At 40.5% G+C, this 19,407-nt stretch overlaps 1 protein-coding gene and 1 pseudogene across 3 annotated transcripts in view; both read right to left on the bottom strand.

The window, feature by feature from the left end:
• FMN1 (formin 1) overlaps positions 1-19,407 on the bottom strand; it is a 355,246-nt gene that overhangs the window by 22,092 nt on the left and 313,747 nt on the right. For all 3 annotated transcript variants that reach the window (XM_045823499.1, XM_045823500.1, XM_045823501.1), the window contains 2 exons: positions 18,710-18,761; positions 13,727-13,876 (listed from right to left, as the gene is read on the bottom strand). In XM_045823499.1, coding sequence (XP_045679455.1) covers positions 13,727-13,876; positions 18,710-18,761 — 202 coding nt within the window. The remainder of the gene's footprint in view (positions 1-13,726; positions 13,877-18,709; positions 18,762-19,407) is intronic.
• On the bottom strand, positions 1,638-3,393 carry LOC123808276 (annotated as a pseudogene).

The following is a 19,407-nucleotide window of genomic DNA, read 5'->3' as shown; positions in this document are numbered from 1 at the left end:
TTGGACAAAACAAACACCTCTGCTTTTTTTAAAAATAGAAAGTTGGAAAATCCTTATGCATGAAATTCAACAGAACCTATTGAAACTTCTGGGGGAAAGAAAAAAAGAAACAACCTTCATCTCCAGGAGAATGAAAGCCAGGAGAAGTCTTTTTCCTAAAGAATTATCCAGAGGTATCTTGGAAATGGACAACTAATTAAGAAGACCAGGCTTTCTGAAAGGACCATTCTTCTGACAGCCAGAGCCACCAGCTTCTAGCTTTTTGGCTCTAGTGAAATATCAAATGTTTAAAAATCAGAAACATGGCCCATTCCACCATACTTCTCTGCTTGTTACTTTCTGGATGTGTTCTGCTTCTGAGAAACCAACAGTCTCTGTCAAATGCTCACAGACAGCACCTGTGGGGACAGTCAGATGAGCTGACACATGGGAAGAATAAGTACCCATTGGGGCATCCACTTACCTCACATTCATAAACACAGAAGTTGCCTCATGTTTCATGAAGATTCACTTTCTTTATGGTCTTGCTTGGAATTTTGCATGATCTTCCTGATTTTGGCCCCACTATACTTTCCAATTTCTATTTACTTCCTTTGCTTATAACAACCCTGGAATAAAGCTCAAATGGATTCATCTGATTATACCCTAAGATTCTTCCCAACTTAATTCTGTGACTGCAGTTAACTTCTCTTTTTGTTTTTTTTTTTTGATCATCTGCTCTTTCCCATATTGAATAGCTTTCTGAATTGTAACAAGACTGCAATAGGCTTGCAAATAGGCTGTAACAAGTCAGCCTATTAACGTCTGAATAACTCTAAAGTATGAGGGCACATCATATTTTTAAATACAAATGTCACATAGGCAATTAATTGGTGGCTGGACTTGACTCATCTCAAATTATGGCTCAGGGTGTGGGTCTATACTCTAAACAATAGGGTTAATTTTAGTGTTTACAATGAGTAAATGTTGTGGAAAAGACAAAACTATGAAGACAATGAAAAGATTAATGGCAGTGGAGCACCAATGAATAGACAGAACACAGATTTTTAGGGCAGTGAAAATACTCTGGATTGCTATCCAGAGTAATGATGGATACAAGTCATTATACATATGTCCAATGACCAAGAATGAACCCTAAGGTAAACTATGGACTATGGGTGATTATGATGCATCAATACAGTTTCATCCTTGTTTTTCTTTTCCTTCTTTCTTTTTTTTTAAGGTAGCATTCTGATGAGTAACATTGACAATGGGGAAGGCTATGCATGTATGGGGACAGAACATACATGGGAAGTCTTTGTACCTCCCTCTCAAGTTGTTTATACGCCTAAAACTGCTCTAAAAAAAGTGATGAAAAAAAAAAGGGCAAAAGGCCCTCACAAACTACTATTCTGTTTTAGACACCTATTGGTGATCTTTATTAGAAATTCTCTTAAAAGATAATGTCAATTCATTTTAGCAAGTAGAAAAATCTACAGTCTGGTAATATTACCAAGGCATACTTGTTAATAAATCACTCACTTTTGTAATGCAGACAATAGGACCAAGGAAGTGAGTTTAGAAGTTTTTGCCTATAATGCTACTAGCTTCAAAGAGAAAACTCAGACACTGAGTCCTGTGTGATCCCAAAACACCAATCACTGCATGCCCTGGGCCATGGACACATCGTCACCGAAGACACTGAAAGTCAATGGCTTTGGAAACAGTGGTGGATAAAGGCAAAGGAAAGGGAGGCATTACAGGGAATACAGTTCATGAAATGCGTGGTGATAAAAACATGAAATCCAATCAGCTGTAATGTGAATCTCTTTAAAGAAGACTTAGTCTCACCTATCGCTGGAGAGAGGAGGTCAAAGTAGTCTCAAACAGGAAAAGGCAGGCCCTGTGTGCACAGCATGTGCAGCCATGGGTCTCCTGGTCAGTGCGCCACAGGGAGGCCTACAAGGTTCCCTAAACAGCACTGTGATGAGGGGCAAAGGTCCAAATCACTATTACCACTGGACAAATCCTAAAATCCCAAGACCTGTTAACCTAAATCTCTCTAACAAGCACAGGAAATCTTCATTCTGGTGACTATTTGGAAATACATGGAGAAACATGATCAACAAAGAACGTGCCTCTGTCAAGGACCCAGTAAATTCTGGCTCTTGCCCCTTTGTTTCGGTGGGATGGAACAGGCACTGGCACCTACTGGAGATCACACCTGTAAAGTAAATAACTTGCCAGTCTGACTACCCAATGTGGGTTGGCTTTACCAGTAAATCACGATTAGAAAGAACTTCTTGTAACAGCAAATGATGGTATTTTTATGGTCTCCTTTTAGAAGGAACACTCAGAGAAGAGGTACAAGAGGCTGCAAAGATGAAATGCCAACTGGCTATTTACTCCTTTGCCACGAACTCCTTGCAGCCTTGAAGTAGGTAGCATCAGGCCAAAGAACACGAATGTCATACAAAGAGACTTTGGAAAGATGTGGAAGTGGCTTACTCAACTAAGAAAGCTCATTACCACATGATTTATGCCACTTTAGATGGAGAAGATTGAGGGTAATATATATTTTTGCCCATGAATAGTATTTTTTATATTTCACCATTTAGTCTGAATTTTAAACAGATTCTTTGACTGGGGCTCATATCCATCACCTCATTCAACTTTAGCACTTGTCTCATTCCCCGTAGCCTTTCCAGAACTTCTACCTTCACTGTGAAGCTCTGTAAGTCTTCCCAATTCAAACTTGGGCTTCTTCAGCATTTTTACTTTTCTAACAAAAATATCATGGAGCAGGTAATATAGATTGGCAAGCCTTTTCTATGCTTTTTCCAGGGCTATCTGGAATTAGCTTACTGACCACTTCGTTCAGGTAATTTGTCTGCACCTCTAGGGTCATAATTTCCATCACTTTCCCGATTTCGTAGAACTGTTGATGCTGAGCATAAGAGGTCTTCTGAATCTGATTGCTGCGTTTTTTAGTAATGCCAACACAGACGAGAAGAAGCAAATGATCACCAGTAGTCCTGATGTCAACATGAGCTTCAATCATGGTCTGCCCTTTTTAGACCATGGACCGCATTTTATCATGGATAAGATCCATGCCATGGAAATTAGGCAGTTTTTACCCTGAACATCCTCAATAACTGGCTTGAATTTTCTAAATGCAACTTCATCATTCTGCAGATCAGCTAGGCTCACTCCCAAAAGGTGACGCCAAGACCATCATAAGTGATTTTGGTTCCTTGCATTCTCATGACTAGTGCTTTTGCAATATTTCTTGTATTGAACATAGCTGGTGCTTTCATATCACACCAATCTTCCTTAGAAAATGCATCAAACACTTTCTCCTTGGCTCCCCTTTTTGCTGTATTTTGTAAGGCACTTGTTCTTGCTGACTGCCATGGTGCTGCCCACAGAGCCAAAAGAGCGGGTAAGATCTCGATCTTTGCCTCACAAGGCTTACCTGGAGCATAGACGGCATAACATCATAGGGGTAGTTTTTAATGTTGTACTTTTAGAAGGACACAGCTACGTCAGGCCATGCTTCTGGTCATGGCCTGGTAACCTGATCATTAGACGTAAGGCTCTAGTGCTCTCTGGGGTTTGAGTAGGGTCTTTTGATAATCCTCGACTCTCCATCAGGTCCTGTCCTCAGGTCACTGAGTCAGGCTGTTTCCCATAGCCAGGGGGAAAGGGGCCAAGGCTCAGCTTTGATTCTAAATTACCAAGGGCAATCATGGAGACCTGCCAGGGGCTGTGGGAATCTCCCTTATTCCTATCCTCCTGGACAAAACAATTCCCTTACTAGGTACTTCTGAATTCTTGATATAACTGTTACCCATAGATAATAGTTATAAAAGTGAATGAAATAAGCCAGTCTTCACTGTCAGTAAAAAACAAACACCACAAAGACCAAACTCAATTCCTCAATGTAAAGAGAAATTTCTTCCTCACTGCAGCAGTTGATGAAAACATTATTGACTAGTTTATGTTTCCAAAGGGCAAGAAAATGAAACTCAAATAAGAGAGCCAGAGACCAAATTAAATAAAGAGCAGCCCCACAGTCATTTATCTCGCACAGACCGCTGGGACTGCTTACTGGAATAGACATACGCTCTTCTACACTCATTCTCTTTTCAGAGTCTGACCCTTGACCCTGACAAACCCTCCACCCCAATAATCCCCCCAGGTCAGCTTCACTTGCGAGTCTTAGATTAAAAGATTTAGCTCCTTAGTGTCAGAATCTAGTCTCTAAAAGTTATTCCATGATAAATCAGCCCACCACTTCTACTTCCTAAATTTGATAATTTTCCCTACCTCATTCTTAAGATATTTTTCTATTTACAGTGAAGGAAGTCTTCTTACAGAACAAATTTCACCAGCTATACAATCAGCTACTTCATGGTTTTAGTGGGCTATCACTTGTAGCACCCAAACACATTTTGACTGCAAATGATTAATTGCAGAACAAAAGCTGCTTCCGTTTGCAGAGCTTCTCCCCCCAGGCCACAGGGGAAGGGAAGTGGGGAGGGGGGGGTGGTCCATGGACTTGCCCTGGAATGCATGATCAGTTAAAGCCAATCACTCCGCACTTGGTAGACGAAACACCCGGAGCCGCCCAGCGATTTAGGTGCAGAGTGAAAGGTAACAGCATTGCATTTCCTTGTTCAGGGAGAGGTAGGTGTCTGGGAGACAGATTGGAAACTGAAGTCAGCCCTGTGTCATAAATCTGCAAATTTAATTGCAATGCACGGCCAGTCTTTGGAAGGTTTTTCTAATCCTGATAATGAAGACGTGCACGTGCTTGTAGATGCTGACTCCCCTCTCTGTGATTTTGAAACCTGTACCACCTACCGAGTCTCACCAAAAACTAAAACTGATCAGAGGCTGTTTGCACAGTGACTAAAACTGGTGCAGGAACAGGGGAGATTATGTGGAGCAGGCAGCCTTTCTGGCGCCCCTTAAATCATACTTCCCGGGCAGACCCCTATTCCATCTAGTCTATGCCCAAGGCAGGAGCTGTCAGGAGGCCCACAGATAAGCAATTTAGAAATATTCTAGCTGAATGAAGTAGACTCACTTCGGGTTTCCATTGCTGTCTGCCAAGCTAGGGAAATAGAGTGCAGACAGATGCTCTCTAAGGTTCTTGTTTGAGCTCCAAAGAGGTCTGAGGCTTGGCACAGCCATGGATCCCAAGGATCTTCACTTCCTTGTTTTTTTTTTCTAGTTTTTTTTTTTTTAACACAAATTGAAAGTAATACAGTCAAGAACAGAGAAAGTGATTGTTTTATTCCAATGACTAATCTTTCATGTTCTGAACATGTCTATTCTCTTTAACAAAGCTCTTAAGATTTTAAATTCTTGGACAAATCAACCCATATGGGATGTATTTAGGGAATTCTATCACCAAAATCCAAATAAATAAGATCTCTCATCTATCAGCAGCAGACAGAAAATTCTGTAATCAGTTTCAGCATGGCAAAAGAAAACACAGTGATTGTTTATTTGTTCAATAAATATTAATTGAGCACTTACTATGCATAAGAAAATATAAGGTGCTACAGAAAAACAAAGTACAGGACATTGCCCTTGTCCTTTAGAACTTATGATTTATTGAAGGGAGGGACTGTCTAGAATGAAAAGGATGAAACAGAAATCGCTAGTGTTGAAATTGAAGAGACAGCAACAACCTAGATTTTTGGAGGAAAGACAGCTCAGAGATTGGGAAAGACTTCATTGAGGAGACAGTGTGTGGTCACTAGATTAAATTCTTCCAGAACAGGGTCTCATAGCTTGTACAGCTGTTAAGACATAGTAGGTATTTTGAAAGTATGTGTTTAAATCAAGCTGATTAAGTGCTGCAAATTTCTATCATGGGAATGCAAAATGCAAATGCACAAGAGACTGATGTGGACAGAGCACTCAGAGAGGGAAACAGGAGACACGACAGTGAGGCTGGCCCCGGGAATCACACTATGAGATTCTTCCAAGATGTGTGTTGAGTTTCCCAAGTCCAGGCCTTTGCCATTGATCCCCATGAATGTCCTTACCCCTTTCTTCTCTGAGTAGCTGAATTCATCAGTTCTGTCAATGCTGAGCTCATTTTCTATCTAAAGTCACAGTAAATCAGAGTAGGGAGAGACCTTCACCTAAGTCTAGCAGTTTCTAAACCTGGCTGAGAAGGTAGCAACGTCCCCTAGGGAGGTGTCCTTCTTCCTCCCACTTCCAAAGCTTACCTGATAGATACATTTAAGTAAGGGATCCATGCAGCCAAGGCAATTATTGAGGCCAAGAAACATAAAATGTTTTCTTGCACTGCCTTCCCTGGGCGGAGCTTTCTAAAACTACTGAGCCCTCTACTCCAGTCCCTGGGATTACGATTTAGATTTGCTTGCATGTCTACAAGGCTCTCCAGGTGATCTGAAAGATCTGCCAGATTTGCTAGCTGCTGATCTCCAACATGCCCCCAGTGGCTTCTGAGTCCCCTCTATAGACTTTCTGCCTAGGCTGGCCCTGTTTATGACTACACGCCTTCCTAAGGCCCTCTCTGGCCTCCACGTTTCTTTGGGATCATTTCCTCTTCCAAACACTTATACCACCCAGGATCTTCAATGTCCCCTTGAAATCATTTTATTCTATGTTGTGAAGTCCTTTCTATATCAATAAACAATTATTCTGCCCTGTGCTGAAGAATGCACCACAGAAGACAGAACAAGGAGTGGGTTTATATTGAGATGTTGAAAAAATACAAGTAATTGTTAAAATAATACACTGGAATGAGTTGCTAAAGGATGATAAGAAAAATATGCTGTCAAAGACCAGAAATAAAAGGTAGTTCTACTTAGAAGCAACTCAGGAAATTTCTAGAGAAGCTGGTTTTGGAGGTAGTCCTGGAAGGATGACTATATTTTGACCAAGAGGAAATATCCAGGGACAGTGTAATGTAAAGAAAGTATCCAATGAGAATTCATGGCAAGGTTGTGCAGGTGTGAAAAACAGTGAGTTGTCACGGAGGCTACAGGCAGGGCGAGGGTATAGAAAATGAAACTGGAAAGTGAACTAAGGGCAAGTTTCTGGAGGCTCCTGCTCTAATTTGGGAGAGAATATGGAACACCTGAGAGTGCTCAGGCTTCCGAGTCAAATAAGACCCTGGTCCTTTCCCCAATACTGTTGTTTACTAGGGAGGCTGACATTGGTGATTCGATTACTTTCCCCTGTGCTTACTTATGAACTAGCAATACACCTTTTCAGGGCTGTCCTTTCAAGGACCCAACAAGTTCATGAATATAAGTGCTGACCTTATACAAGAGAAAGGGCTAATTCTCTTCCCTTTGTTTCATTGATAATAGAAAATACCAGAACACATTGAAGAAATAGATGTATCTAACTTAGGCTATAGAAAGTCAACTGGATACAAAAGGATATCAAAGTGCAAATAGAAAAACTATAGGCAGAGAAAACCATTAGGGGGGTATTTCAATAATCTAGGTGAGAGAAGAGGTCCTGGATGAGGGCAAAGCCACTGTGCCAACAGGGTAGAGAACAGCCACTGAGGAGGCAAAACTGAGAAGTCAGCAACTGGTGGAAAGTGAATCTTATAGCATCAAAGATGATTCTGATTTCTAGCCTGTCTCTTGCTACTAGGAAGAGAACAGTGCAATTGAAAATTAGGGAACCTAAGAAGAGTAGGACTCAGTTGATACAGAATAAATTCTAACTGGGACGTACTGAATTGTAGGGGCAAGTTGGGTATCTTGCGGAAAGGTTTAGTGTGCTATAGGAGATTTGGGTCTAAGAATTAGAACTAAGAGGTTGGCTCTGGGTAGGAAGACTTGGGAGGCCTTGGCAAACAGGTGATCAGTGAAGCTGTGAAAACAGTTGGGTCTAGCTAGAGAGAGTGTTGGGCAGAAAAGAAGAACACTGAGATCTGAACCCTGGGGGAATAGAAGGGAAGGAGGAGCTAATAAAGGAGGTGAAGGAGTGGTCACCTTCACAGAAACATACCCAGAAGGCTCTCAGAGTAATGAGGCATTTCAAGATGGAAGAAACTGTCATCAGTGTCAAAAGCTAGTCATGGTTAAGTAGTTAGAGCCATTTGATTTCACAATTAAGAAAGGTGGCAAAGTCTGCTGATGGTCTCAACATCCTTTTCTCCTGCTGCCTTTAGTACTGGAACCCTTGAGTCTTTAGCAGGGCACAGGGCTTCCAGATAAGCCACATTTCCTGGTCTCCTTTGTGTATAGCCACAAGACTAAGTTTTGCTCAATGAAATGTGTGCACTTTCTAGGCCACATGCTTAAAAGGAAAGGGTGTGCCTCCCTCACCCCCTCCCTCCCACTGCTTCCTACTGGCAGGAACTCAACAGCCCTGGTACTGGGGGATATGATGTGAGCCATCTTCAACCTTGTGAATAAGGACCACACCTTAATGACAGATGCCACAGGACTAGAGGTACCTGAGAACCTGACATTCAAACAGCTTGTAAGCAAATTATTACGCAAAAGTAAAATAAGTACTTCTTGTTTAAGCAACAGTTATTTTAGTCTTTGTTATGGCAACTGCGGCTTTATCCTTAATGCTATAGGATAGAGTGAGCATGTGCATAGGATTAAGAAGTGAAGAAATTAACATAAACTCTTCTTTTAAGAAGCTAGAAGAGCCCTGGTCATGCGCATGTGGAAGACAACTGATCTGTTTCTCCTTCACATCAGTATGTTTGTCTGTCTCTCCCCCTCTTCCTCTTTCTCTAAAACCAATAAATATATCCTCGGATGAGGATTAAAAAGGAAGAAGAAGCTAAAAGGGAACAATAGTTTCCAAAGGAAAGAAACTCAAAAGAGGTGTTTTAATTTTTTTCTTTTTAAGTCAATGACTTTATAATTCTTACCATTTTAAAGTCCACTATCTCCTTTCCTGATTCACAGCACAGCTGTAATGTTTCAGAAGTAGCTTAAAATTTGTTGCTTAGGAAATAAGCAGGTTTTATTTTTCATGATTATGATAATTATGTTTATAAGTTAGCCCTTTGGGACATTTACTGTTTCTGGATTTGTACAGAACAGCCTTCAAAATGTGACTTAGAAAAATTCAAAGTTGTGCCAGTCAACTAGAGGGTGATTTGTATTAGTAAAGGGATCCCTTAAAATATGAAGCTTCTTAGCAGTTAAATGTACACAAACCATTTAGTCACATAACAGAGGGCAAAGAAAAACAAAGTTGACTTGTTAGAAGTTACTGTGATGATCATGTATGGATATCAGCAGGAAAGCAGATTTCAAAAAGTAAAAATTTTAGTTCATGGCACTGCTTCCAGGAATAACTTTCTCATATAAATAGCGGAATTCCTACACCATGTACACTGCAATCAATGGCCCCTTTGTGGGTTGACTGATGGTCTCTCCAAGTCCCCAACTCCTGCTCCTAAAGTGACCTGAGTAAGAGGGAGCTTTGAGAACAGCTTTGGGACAACCCCACACCAGCTCTGAACTATCTGCTGTCAAGGGTATGGCAGTTGCATAATTAACCATAATAGCTGCAAATAATATACTGAAAACAAAACCCTGTTGGTGTTTAGCTGAACAACAACAAAAAAAATGGTGTAAATTATAGCTATGTGTATAATAAAATTTCTTATTTGCATTTCACATAAAATTTACCACACTCCTTATTGACTCATTACTTACCCATTATGGGTTTTTTTAAATGGTACTTTTAAAGTTTGCTTTGGCATGGGGTGAATTATTTGCTAAGACTTTATTCCTGGAGTCATGACTCCTCTGGGACTTCTTTACCTTTTGGCAAATTCGTAGCTCATTTTGTGGGTGGTAGTGGTTTGTGGCCTGTATGTATGCCTGTGTGGTCATATGTGGGAAATCATCTTAGGATATCCTAAATGGTGGAATATTTCATAAGGAAGGGTCCTATACCCCAGGGCAATTAAACAGGGGGGGAGCAAAAAATGAGTAAAGAACAGTAATAGCAACAAAAATTAGGTTACTCTTTTGCAATTATGCATGTGGTTGAATAATCTGCTGGTTTAATAGGCAGAAGAAATGTGTATTACCAAAAATTCATCGAATGGTTGCATACCAAGGGGCACAAATACAAAAGTGCATGAAAAGGTAACATTGAGGCAAAGCTGTTCCTGAGAATAAAAGTCTCAATGAACTTTAATAAGCCACGAAATGCAATGTTGGATGCAGATAAACACAGGAAAGTATTTTTTTGCATGTATACTTTCAGTAAGAAAATGAGGTCTTTAAGACCAACATTAGTATTTTGGGGGAAGAACTGGGGGTGTAAGGCAAGGTGGCTGTAGACATTTACCAGTTCCAAGAGGGCAATGAAAACTCTCCCTGCCCCAAATCTCCACCCGCTCCCTGCCAGATATTGGCTTGAAACGTCTTCTAATGTTGTCTCTAATAAGCTCAAGACTAAAGGTAAAGAGTGTTTCAGAAATAAAATACAGTTTTCCAGAACATTAAAAAAGTAGTTTCTAGATTTACAGAGATTTCAAGCTAGAAGAGACCATCATAAACATTTAGTTCCTACTTCCTTCCAATGTGTACATTTCACAGAAATGATGGGTCATTGGGCTCCCCAGGTAATAATAAGAAGTGACTGACTAAAGATCACATAGCATACTAATGGCATAAAAATGCTGGTTTCTAACTCGCTATCTAGAGGTCATTTCACACTGCTGAGCACTCACTGCCTGTACTCAGGAGGGGTGAGAAAAGGGCCTGGTACATTTCCCTAGAGGATGAGCATGAGGGGTGGTGTGAGGACTGGGCGGGTCACAGAAAGGGGATCTGGGGAATGGGGCATGCTGCACTTGGTCCTGGACACAGAAATTTGCTACTTTGCCTAATATTGGCTTACACGACAAGGAAAATGTTATTCCAGCAATATACTGTTATACAGTAGCATGCTCTTCTACTGGATATAGCTAATCTGCAGGTAAAGCATATCACCAGTGAAATCCCAAGTTTCTTCTACACAAACACAGCACCATGCCCTGACACTAGCTTGGTGGTAGGGTTTATCATTCATGCACAAGAACACTGTGCACTTTTATAAAGTCACTTGAGTGTTTAGAGATTGTTCTAGGTTTCATGAGGGGCAGTTTGTTACACTGCTATGTAGCTGCATCAATCAATTTTGCATCAAGCTAATGTTTATTCATGAAACCATACTAAGCAGACCAAGAAGTAAACAATCTAAAATCGACCTCAAGTGGCTTAAGGTAGTTTTCAATACTTCCATTTCATTTAGAAGTCAACCTATCTTTTTGAAAATACTAGTACTGATAGTTATTTTTTTCCAATGCCTGTTTTATTGGGCTTCAAATGTCTAAAAATCAAGCAGGTGAAATTTCTTCTGATAAGATCCAAACGATTGCCTTCTTTTTTCCTCATAATTATAAGCCATTGTGTTTTCATGTGAGTTTTATTTTTGAGGCTGGCTTTGTGCTAGTCATGTTGCTGCCCCTGAGTTCAATGTTGTTGGGATTCATCGGATTTCTGGAAATAGTGTAATTAAAAAATGATAATGTCAAGCATAATTAATTGGGTATCAAAACAAAGTAATCATATTGCTTCTCATTTTAAATTACAATAGAAGAATTGAAGTTAATTTGCTTATTTTACCATAATTTTAACATGGCTCCAACAGTTGAAAATCTAAAACCCTTAGAAGGCAGAGGACAATTATAAAAAATCCTTACTTCATAAGAAAATCTGGGCTATTAATCAATGTGTTTAACTGGCTGAGCAGTAATAAACATAATGTGCTAATGTTTCTTAGTAAATAGATTTTTGTAAACAAGCTGCTTCCAAAAATATTTTATGAGCCGCCATTAACTTTCAGAGATGTTGTTGTTTTAGGTTGGAAATGCCGGTGATCCATCTCGCAAAGCAGCTGGAATGAGGAGACCCCTGAAATCACTCAATGAAAAGAACTGAAAAGGGTCCTGTGAAGTCATGACCCTTTAAAGGTGTTGGTTTACAGAGTGTGAAGTGGGCAATTCACCAGCTGCACCCAGGAAGCAGCGCTGCAAATGCCTATGACTAGGAATCCGAGGACATGTCATTTTAAAGGAGGCCACCACCACTGCGGACCCCCAATTTATCTGGTGCAACCTTGGTGGTAGGGAAAAAATCTCTTTCATTTGGAATATATTTGAATATTTCAACAGAAGATGATTACAATGAAAAGCAATTAATTACCCTCTCTGTTGTTTTTTTTTGTTGTTGTTTTGTTTTTTGGACCAGTTTTAGGGCTCTAATCTCAAGGACAAATTCACTAAGGACTACGCTCAAAATGTAAGGTGCAAAATCTTAAGCGAAGGCTATGCATTCTGAGCCCACTGCTTGGTTTCCCGGCCATCAGGTGTGGCGTGTGGAGAGGGAGAGGAGCATGGAGCTATCACTGTCCTATGAAACTCACAAAATAGAATGTATTTCACAGAAGTTGAAAGGGTTAAATAAGCAGTAGCAGGGCCAAAGCAAATGAGTTGGGTGTCAAGATTTTTAGGATTTTTTTTAATGTTATTATCAATGATCTGTTTTCTTAAAAATGTCACAACTATTTCTCTGTTTCAATTTCTCTATATAATGGATGTATTCACTATTCCCAAAGAGGTAACAGTGGAAAGATATGTTGATGAACATTTTTAAAGCTCTTCCACTTCCTTAGAAAGAAAGCAGGCTTTTGAAAAGATTCCCCAAGAAAACATTTAGATACTCAGTAATACTGGATAAAAATCTCTAAATTTTTATCACTTTTAAAAAAATAGTTTTTTTAGGTGAAATATTATTAGTGTATTGTATATATGTATTCTGCACATACCTTTTCTCTGATTACAGAGTACTGAACTAAGGCATTTTAGGTCTCAGTGTTGAGTGACGTATAGATGCTATAATTCAATAAACCATTTCCCTTAATTTGTAGAATTTTTTTTTTGACTCCTTCTACTCCAGTTTGAATGACACTCTTATACATCTGTTCTGCAGGGGTATTGACGAGACTTGTTTGAAGTTGATACCCTTTGTGGAGCAGTGGCAATCTGATCAAAATAGTGATCAAGTACAAATGCTTTTTTCTGATAACCAGGGCCAAATTCAGTCTCTTTCTAAGAATGAACACACACACACTCTCCCTGTATTCAGAGCTGAGGTTTTTCTTCTACCCCCAACTAATAAAATCAGGAGGCTGCAATGAGGCTGAGCGGCAGGCAGTTTGATGTCCTCAGCAGGATACGAGGAGTCAGAAGTGGCGCTGTAAATCCAGAGCGGGGCTTCAACACTGTGTTAAGTGTGGCCTGAGTCTCAGAGATTTCCCTTTGATGCAAGTTCAGTATATTAATGGGAAAAGCATTCACTTTTATTTGTACTGTCTGCGACAGCACGGCTGCCTCATTTAGCCTGGGCCAACATGAAAATACACAGAGAAGCAATCTGTTGCAAATTAGCACAGCTCCCCTTTCATTTACTAGCTAGTAATTGGAAGGGGTTAAGAAAGTGTAACTTATCAGACCACGTGAGTATATCTGCTTGTGTGGACAGCAAGCCTCTCCCGAATTTCCCTAAGAGCCCTGAAGCAATAATCCGTCCTCATGTCCACTTGGCCTGAAAGACGACACTGACACGTGCGAAATGTGTCCACTTTGTTAGGTTGGAGAAGGCAGTTTCCTAGACTCCCAAAGGGGGTATTCATGACCCTGTTCGAACCTTACCTTTCTTTAGATATGTTTTTACTCTCCCGTTTCCAGATCGTCTTAAAGTCACTGCAGAACTCATACCACACCATAAACACGTAGTTGGGAGTGATCTCCTTCTCCCCAGACTTTGGCTTCATCCCAAAATATCCCACTGTCGTTTCAAAACTGCAACAGGCAGGGGGAAAAACAGAGTGAGGTACAGGGTGAGAAGCTGTCAACACTAAAACTCATTAGGGTGTGAAGAGGGGGCGCTGGGGGCGGCTTCCCACTTGTCCATTCTCTGTCTCAGAGTTACTGTGGCTTATCCTAAACCCCAGAAAACCTATTTGCTCTAATCCATTTTCCAAGAAATTCAACTTGACCGGTTATACTCCTGCATATAACGTATCCATGTAAAAACCAGCAAGCATAACTCCAGGGGGTGTGTAGGGTACAACTTTTTGACTTTGCTCGTTGTCTTAAATCTATGTCATGTACCTGCCCTTCATTTGAAGTTTAATGATGACATGGAACACTGATGACATAATGATTCTGTAGCATTAGCAGTGGTCAGTTGGAAAGCCCATAGGGAATAATTAATCTGTTGGTGTTTCATGGAAAATCAAAACTGTTCTATCTTTATTCTGGCATCTGTTAGCTTTGTAATCTGGGGTCAATCACTCAGTATCTGACTCAATTTTCTCAAGGGTAAAATAGGAGACTGAGCCTCTATGATTTTAAGAAGGCTATGCTTTATAACTTTATATGATATAAGAATATATCTATGTATATGTATATGTGTGTGTATATATATATGTATGTTGAGGGCATTGCAAGATTTGGATAGAAAATCACCTTTGATCTTACTGGATGAACTCCAGCCTGGTCCAAAGTTTTACAAAGCAGATTGAGAGATATCACTAGGAACCTCCCGATCTACACCGTGGAGGCTCACTGCACACCAGACTACCTGGGCCTCCCAAGCAGCCCTTCTTGGAGGCACTAGCTTTGCAGCAATTTATAGCTCTGCACTCAATCTTTCTACCCACCCACCCCCACCCACACCAAGCCCCACAAGCTCATTTGCCATGAGCAAGAACACTTAAATAAATGGCTCCCTTTTCTAGGGTGTTGGAAACTAATCAAAGCAGGAATGGCTGGCCGGGTTTATTACTACTCAACGCTCTATCATCTGTTCAGACACAGCATTTTTTTGTGGCCATCCTGAAAACTGAGTTCCTAATGGAACTCTATTCAATGGCGATTGTAAAACCCTGAAGCCCCGTTACTATTATGGAGCATACTTTCATCTCATTCTCAGTTATTGCCCAATATGTATCTCATAAGATTTTATCACATTTCACAGATGAACTGTTAATTGATTCCATGGCTATGATTAGGCGAGATCCAAGCTAGAGCTGCAGCTCTGAGTCCCATAAATTCTTTGTGCTTCTGTAAATAATAAATCTGTTTTTAATGCAAATTAAAACTACTGGTCAGGGAATTTTGGTTCCCAGTTATTAAAAGACTGGAAGTGTATAAGTGGAGAAAGGCAATAACTGTAGTAATTTCTTAAGGGACTCTCTTCTAATACCAAACATACATATTTTGGTGCAAAGCCAGCAATGGAAGAAAGTAGCACCGTCCACTTTCACCCAGACAGGACTTCTAATTCTGTGGCTGACAAAACACTGAAAAAATAATGTATACTTTATGGCATAGAGTTTTATTTCCTTCAAAATGAAAGTCAAACTTACTGTAGCATGGAAATACATAAGTGAAATGCAACCTATAGGAACAGGCCATGATTTTCTCAGAGTCCTGGGGATTTAGAATTGGAAGGGACTTATAGCCCAACTAGTCCAAAATTCTCATTTTACAGATGAGAAAACAGATCTGGAAAGACTGAATGTCACCATGTATTGTCACACTGCGCCTCTATCTTGGTCTCCTGATTCTCAGGGAAATGCTTTTTCCTCTCTATGTTTCTGTGGCTGAAGCTCACTGACACGGGCATGTAAGAAATAAAAGCTATTTTTTTCTGTTTCCACTTTAGACACAGTTGCCCCTGTATCATATATAATGTACATTACTCCCAGCAGAGCACATAGTTATTTTTTCTCTTCCTTATGCTCACCTTCTATACAGAATCATACTAATTTATGAATTAATAGAGAGGAGAAAGTCTTTCACTTTGAGTCTTCAGACACAAATGGCCCCCTACTTTCCAGTAGGATATGAGGAGGACAGCAGAAGCCCCTGTCACTGTGCCTCTTGGATCACCCGAACACCCCTGGCCGTTGGAGTCTGGACTGTGAGACCGAGATATTGCCAATACTGGTGCGGGTTCAGAGAATAACAGCATTATTTGGTGGGTCATCACCAAGCTTGCGAAAAGCATGTCATCATCCTGCGGGTCTCACTCTGCCCAACTCTAAATTGAAGCTAACCATGCACCCTCACCACCTGTCCCTGTGGGGAGCTGCAAGGTCCTGCTTACTAACTCTCAAAGTGGATGAAAACTAAAGGAAAGACATAACTTCAGCATTCCCCGCCCCCCCCCCCCGCCCCCCGTGTGTTTTGGAAACTAAGAAGGCAAGCAAACCTCTTCAGAAGAACCAAAGTGAAGAGAGTCCCAGAGAGGGCCCTGGCTTTGGCATCCTGCAATGGTGACAGAAAGGACGCTGCTCTGAGGATGTGCCTTATTTGATTTCCGTGCTTTTCTCTTGTTTGAGGAAAAGCTAAAAGCTAGTCTATCTGATAAAGTCTAGATTACTGTCCTCCCCAAACAAAACTCTCTTCCTTTCAAATTTAATTCTGATTCACTCAACATCAGAAGGCTGATAGTTGAAAACCTTCTGAAGTTTGAGCATGAAAATTAATCAATATTTAACAGCAGGAGAGTTTTCTCCAATAGATAAAGGGGCGATCATGCTTTTTGAAACACCTATTTGTCAGTGGATGACTCTAAATTAGCTTTCAACTTCTAAAAGTTGATGGATTTCTGATCGCGTTATGTTTCACAAAAGTTTTTCACTTCACCCTAAACTATTCCCTGACTCCTTTTCTCCCCACTACAATTCATTGTCTGATTTGCGTCTTTTCAATTCAGATAAACATTTTAAAGCACAGGCAACAATTATATCAAAGAGCCCGTGGCCAACTGAATGGTTTTACTTTTACAGTGTTGAGAGGCCAGAGTGGAGCACATCCACTTATTGTTTTACATGCGTGCCTTCAGAAACTGCTTAGGAAAAGCAAATACTCCTTTGCCTCAGAGTAAATTGTTTCTCTTGAGAATAAAACAGAAGAATTTCCTAAATCTCACACAAATATTGCAACACTGACCACCAACCTCCTTAAAGAGTATAACCAAACAACTGTGGTTTCTACATTAAAGATGGGATCGGACATATTTCATGAATGACATGAAAGCGAGACTACCTTCACCACAAAGTCACGGAAAACGCTGACAACTGGAATTTATGACCCCCTCAGCATGGCTAATGCACAGCAGCAGCTTCGGCCCCTCTAAGGTGGGCCCCTTTTTCCTTACCCAAGAATCTTGAAGAAGAATTAGAAATTTGACATCCACCCCATGCTGACAATTCCTATAACATAGACATACTCCTTTTACACACCAAAGAAGGGACACTCACTCCAGGGATAAGGCCAATAAAGAGGCACAAAAATCTAAAACCACAACCACAGGACTGTCTTGGTTTTCAGAGATTATCGTGTGAAGATGATAATCACAATTCAAGAACATGTCTGCACTTAGAAAAATGCAGGATTTGCCCTAATCTTGCTTTTATCTGCATTTTAATTTTAGTGGCAATTACAGTGCAAAGCAGGGCAAGATGCTGGTACCTGTCAAAGTGAAGCAGACGGTACTGTCTTTGGGCTTTCAGAACTCTTGGGAGGAAGAGGGTGCATTTCTAGAGTTTGTTCATTTGCATTTAATAGACTAACTCTTCTCTTCACACACTTGTAAAGCTCATTTTTCCAAACATGGTGTTTCCTGTGCTTATCTCTTATTTAATTTCTAGTACTTTTAGAATTGCACCAGCAAAATTTATCTCGATTCTTTTCGTTGACAATGGGGATGCTTCAGTATATCCCCACTCCCCCTTCTATGAGGGCGGGAGAGCCAGACTGACTAACTTGATCAACTAAGACAAAACCCCTATGAGGGATCACAGGCGGTGACTATTGGCCTCTCCCACTCTGATGTCTGTTCAGAGAGAAAAGGGCCAACAAGAGGTTTGAGGCAGGGGAGAGGTGACTAGAAGACCTCTGAAGTTTCTCATGAATTCTGGGGGAGTTTTCCATACATAGTCATTCCCCTTCCCCCCAAGATATGCTCTAGGATTGAAAGAAAGACATAATGAGTCTCTAAGGGGTTTGTAATAACTGGTTTAACCTAGCTGTAATACTAAGAAGGATCACATTGTTCCTAACTTCCATGAAGTGGTTGAGGAGCAGAGTGATGGAGGAGAGGCAAACAGACAAAAATAGTGTCATGACATGTGAGGCAGGTGAGTCACTTCTGGATGATCTCCTGCTTTTTTTGTTTGTTTGTTTTTTTAATCTCTTGCTTCTTGAGGAAAACTATTCCCAAGTCCTGTTACAGTGCTTTCATTCCAGTTCTCTGAGGATTGTTACTGTTCTTGAAAGCAGTCTTAACAAACGGGGCCAAAAGAATGACTGACTAGTCAGACATCATGCTAAGTGAAATAAGTCAGTCATAAAAGGAAAAGTACTGTATGATTCCACTCATATGAGCTAACTAGAGTAGTCAAAGTCACAAAGACAGAGAGTAGGAAGGGCTGGGGAAGGAAAATGGGGAAGTCAGGGTTTAATGGGTACCAAGGTACCTTTGGAGAAAATTAAAACTTTCAGGAAATGGATAGTGGTTGTGGCTACAGAGCAAGTGGAGTGTGCTTTAATAATAATAATAATAATAATAATAAAATGGCTAGTCATAGAAAGAATTGGGGCCAAATCAGAGCAGCTTACCTTTTCTGTGCATTCTCCAAGTGACTTTCTTCCATGTTATGCTCTTTTTTGGCTGTAATAGAGAAATAATTATGGTTAAAATGGAATTTTCCTCCAGCATATTTTTTTGCATAATATTCTAACTTTGATTATACCCATTTGTTACTGAAATAAGTCCAGGTACAGGGGTTAGCAGCCCCTACCTGGACCCAGAAAAGGCATGCAATTCACTACCTCTACCACCACTGCTTTCTTGATAATAGCTAAAGCTAGTGGGGGGGCATGTAATTTCCATTCTTGTGGGACACTTGGGAGAGTGAAAGGGGGCAATATGAAACCACACCTGGACAAAAGCATAGATTGGAACAAACCTGGCCAGGTTGGTCCACATGGCCCCCCCGGCTATGGTTGGCCTCTTTGTGAGCCTTGGTATGGGCTCAGTACTCCCTACCCCCAAACATAATAAACCCAGTACTATTAGAAGTTCTGCTCAGATTCAAACAGATCCATTGAATCCTTGCACATACTCTCTCTACCCATAGCCCCGTTTGACAATCTGGAAAAGCCTATGGTTTCCTTTCTCAGAATGTTTTTAAATGCATTGAAAAAAATACTTAAGATTACTAAGGAAATCAGTGAAACTGAGTTACAATTCTGAATTTGCAGGTTAGGAACCTGTGCTCTGTAGGGTCTATTTAATTTGGAGGTTTTATTTTGGG

Source organism: Phyllostomus hastatus, unplaced genomic scaffold, assembly GCF_019186645.2.
Source record: "Phyllostomus hastatus isolate PE091 unplaced genomic scaffold, TTU_PhHast_1.1 phas_scaffold_501, whole genome shotgun sequence".
In the NCBI taxonomy this organism is placed as follows: Eukaryota; Metazoa; Chordata; class Mammalia; order Chiroptera; family Phyllostomidae; genus Phyllostomus; species Phyllostomus hastatus.
Note: the sequence above shows the minus strand (reverse complement) of the source record. Positions and strands in the feature narration are given on the sequence as shown.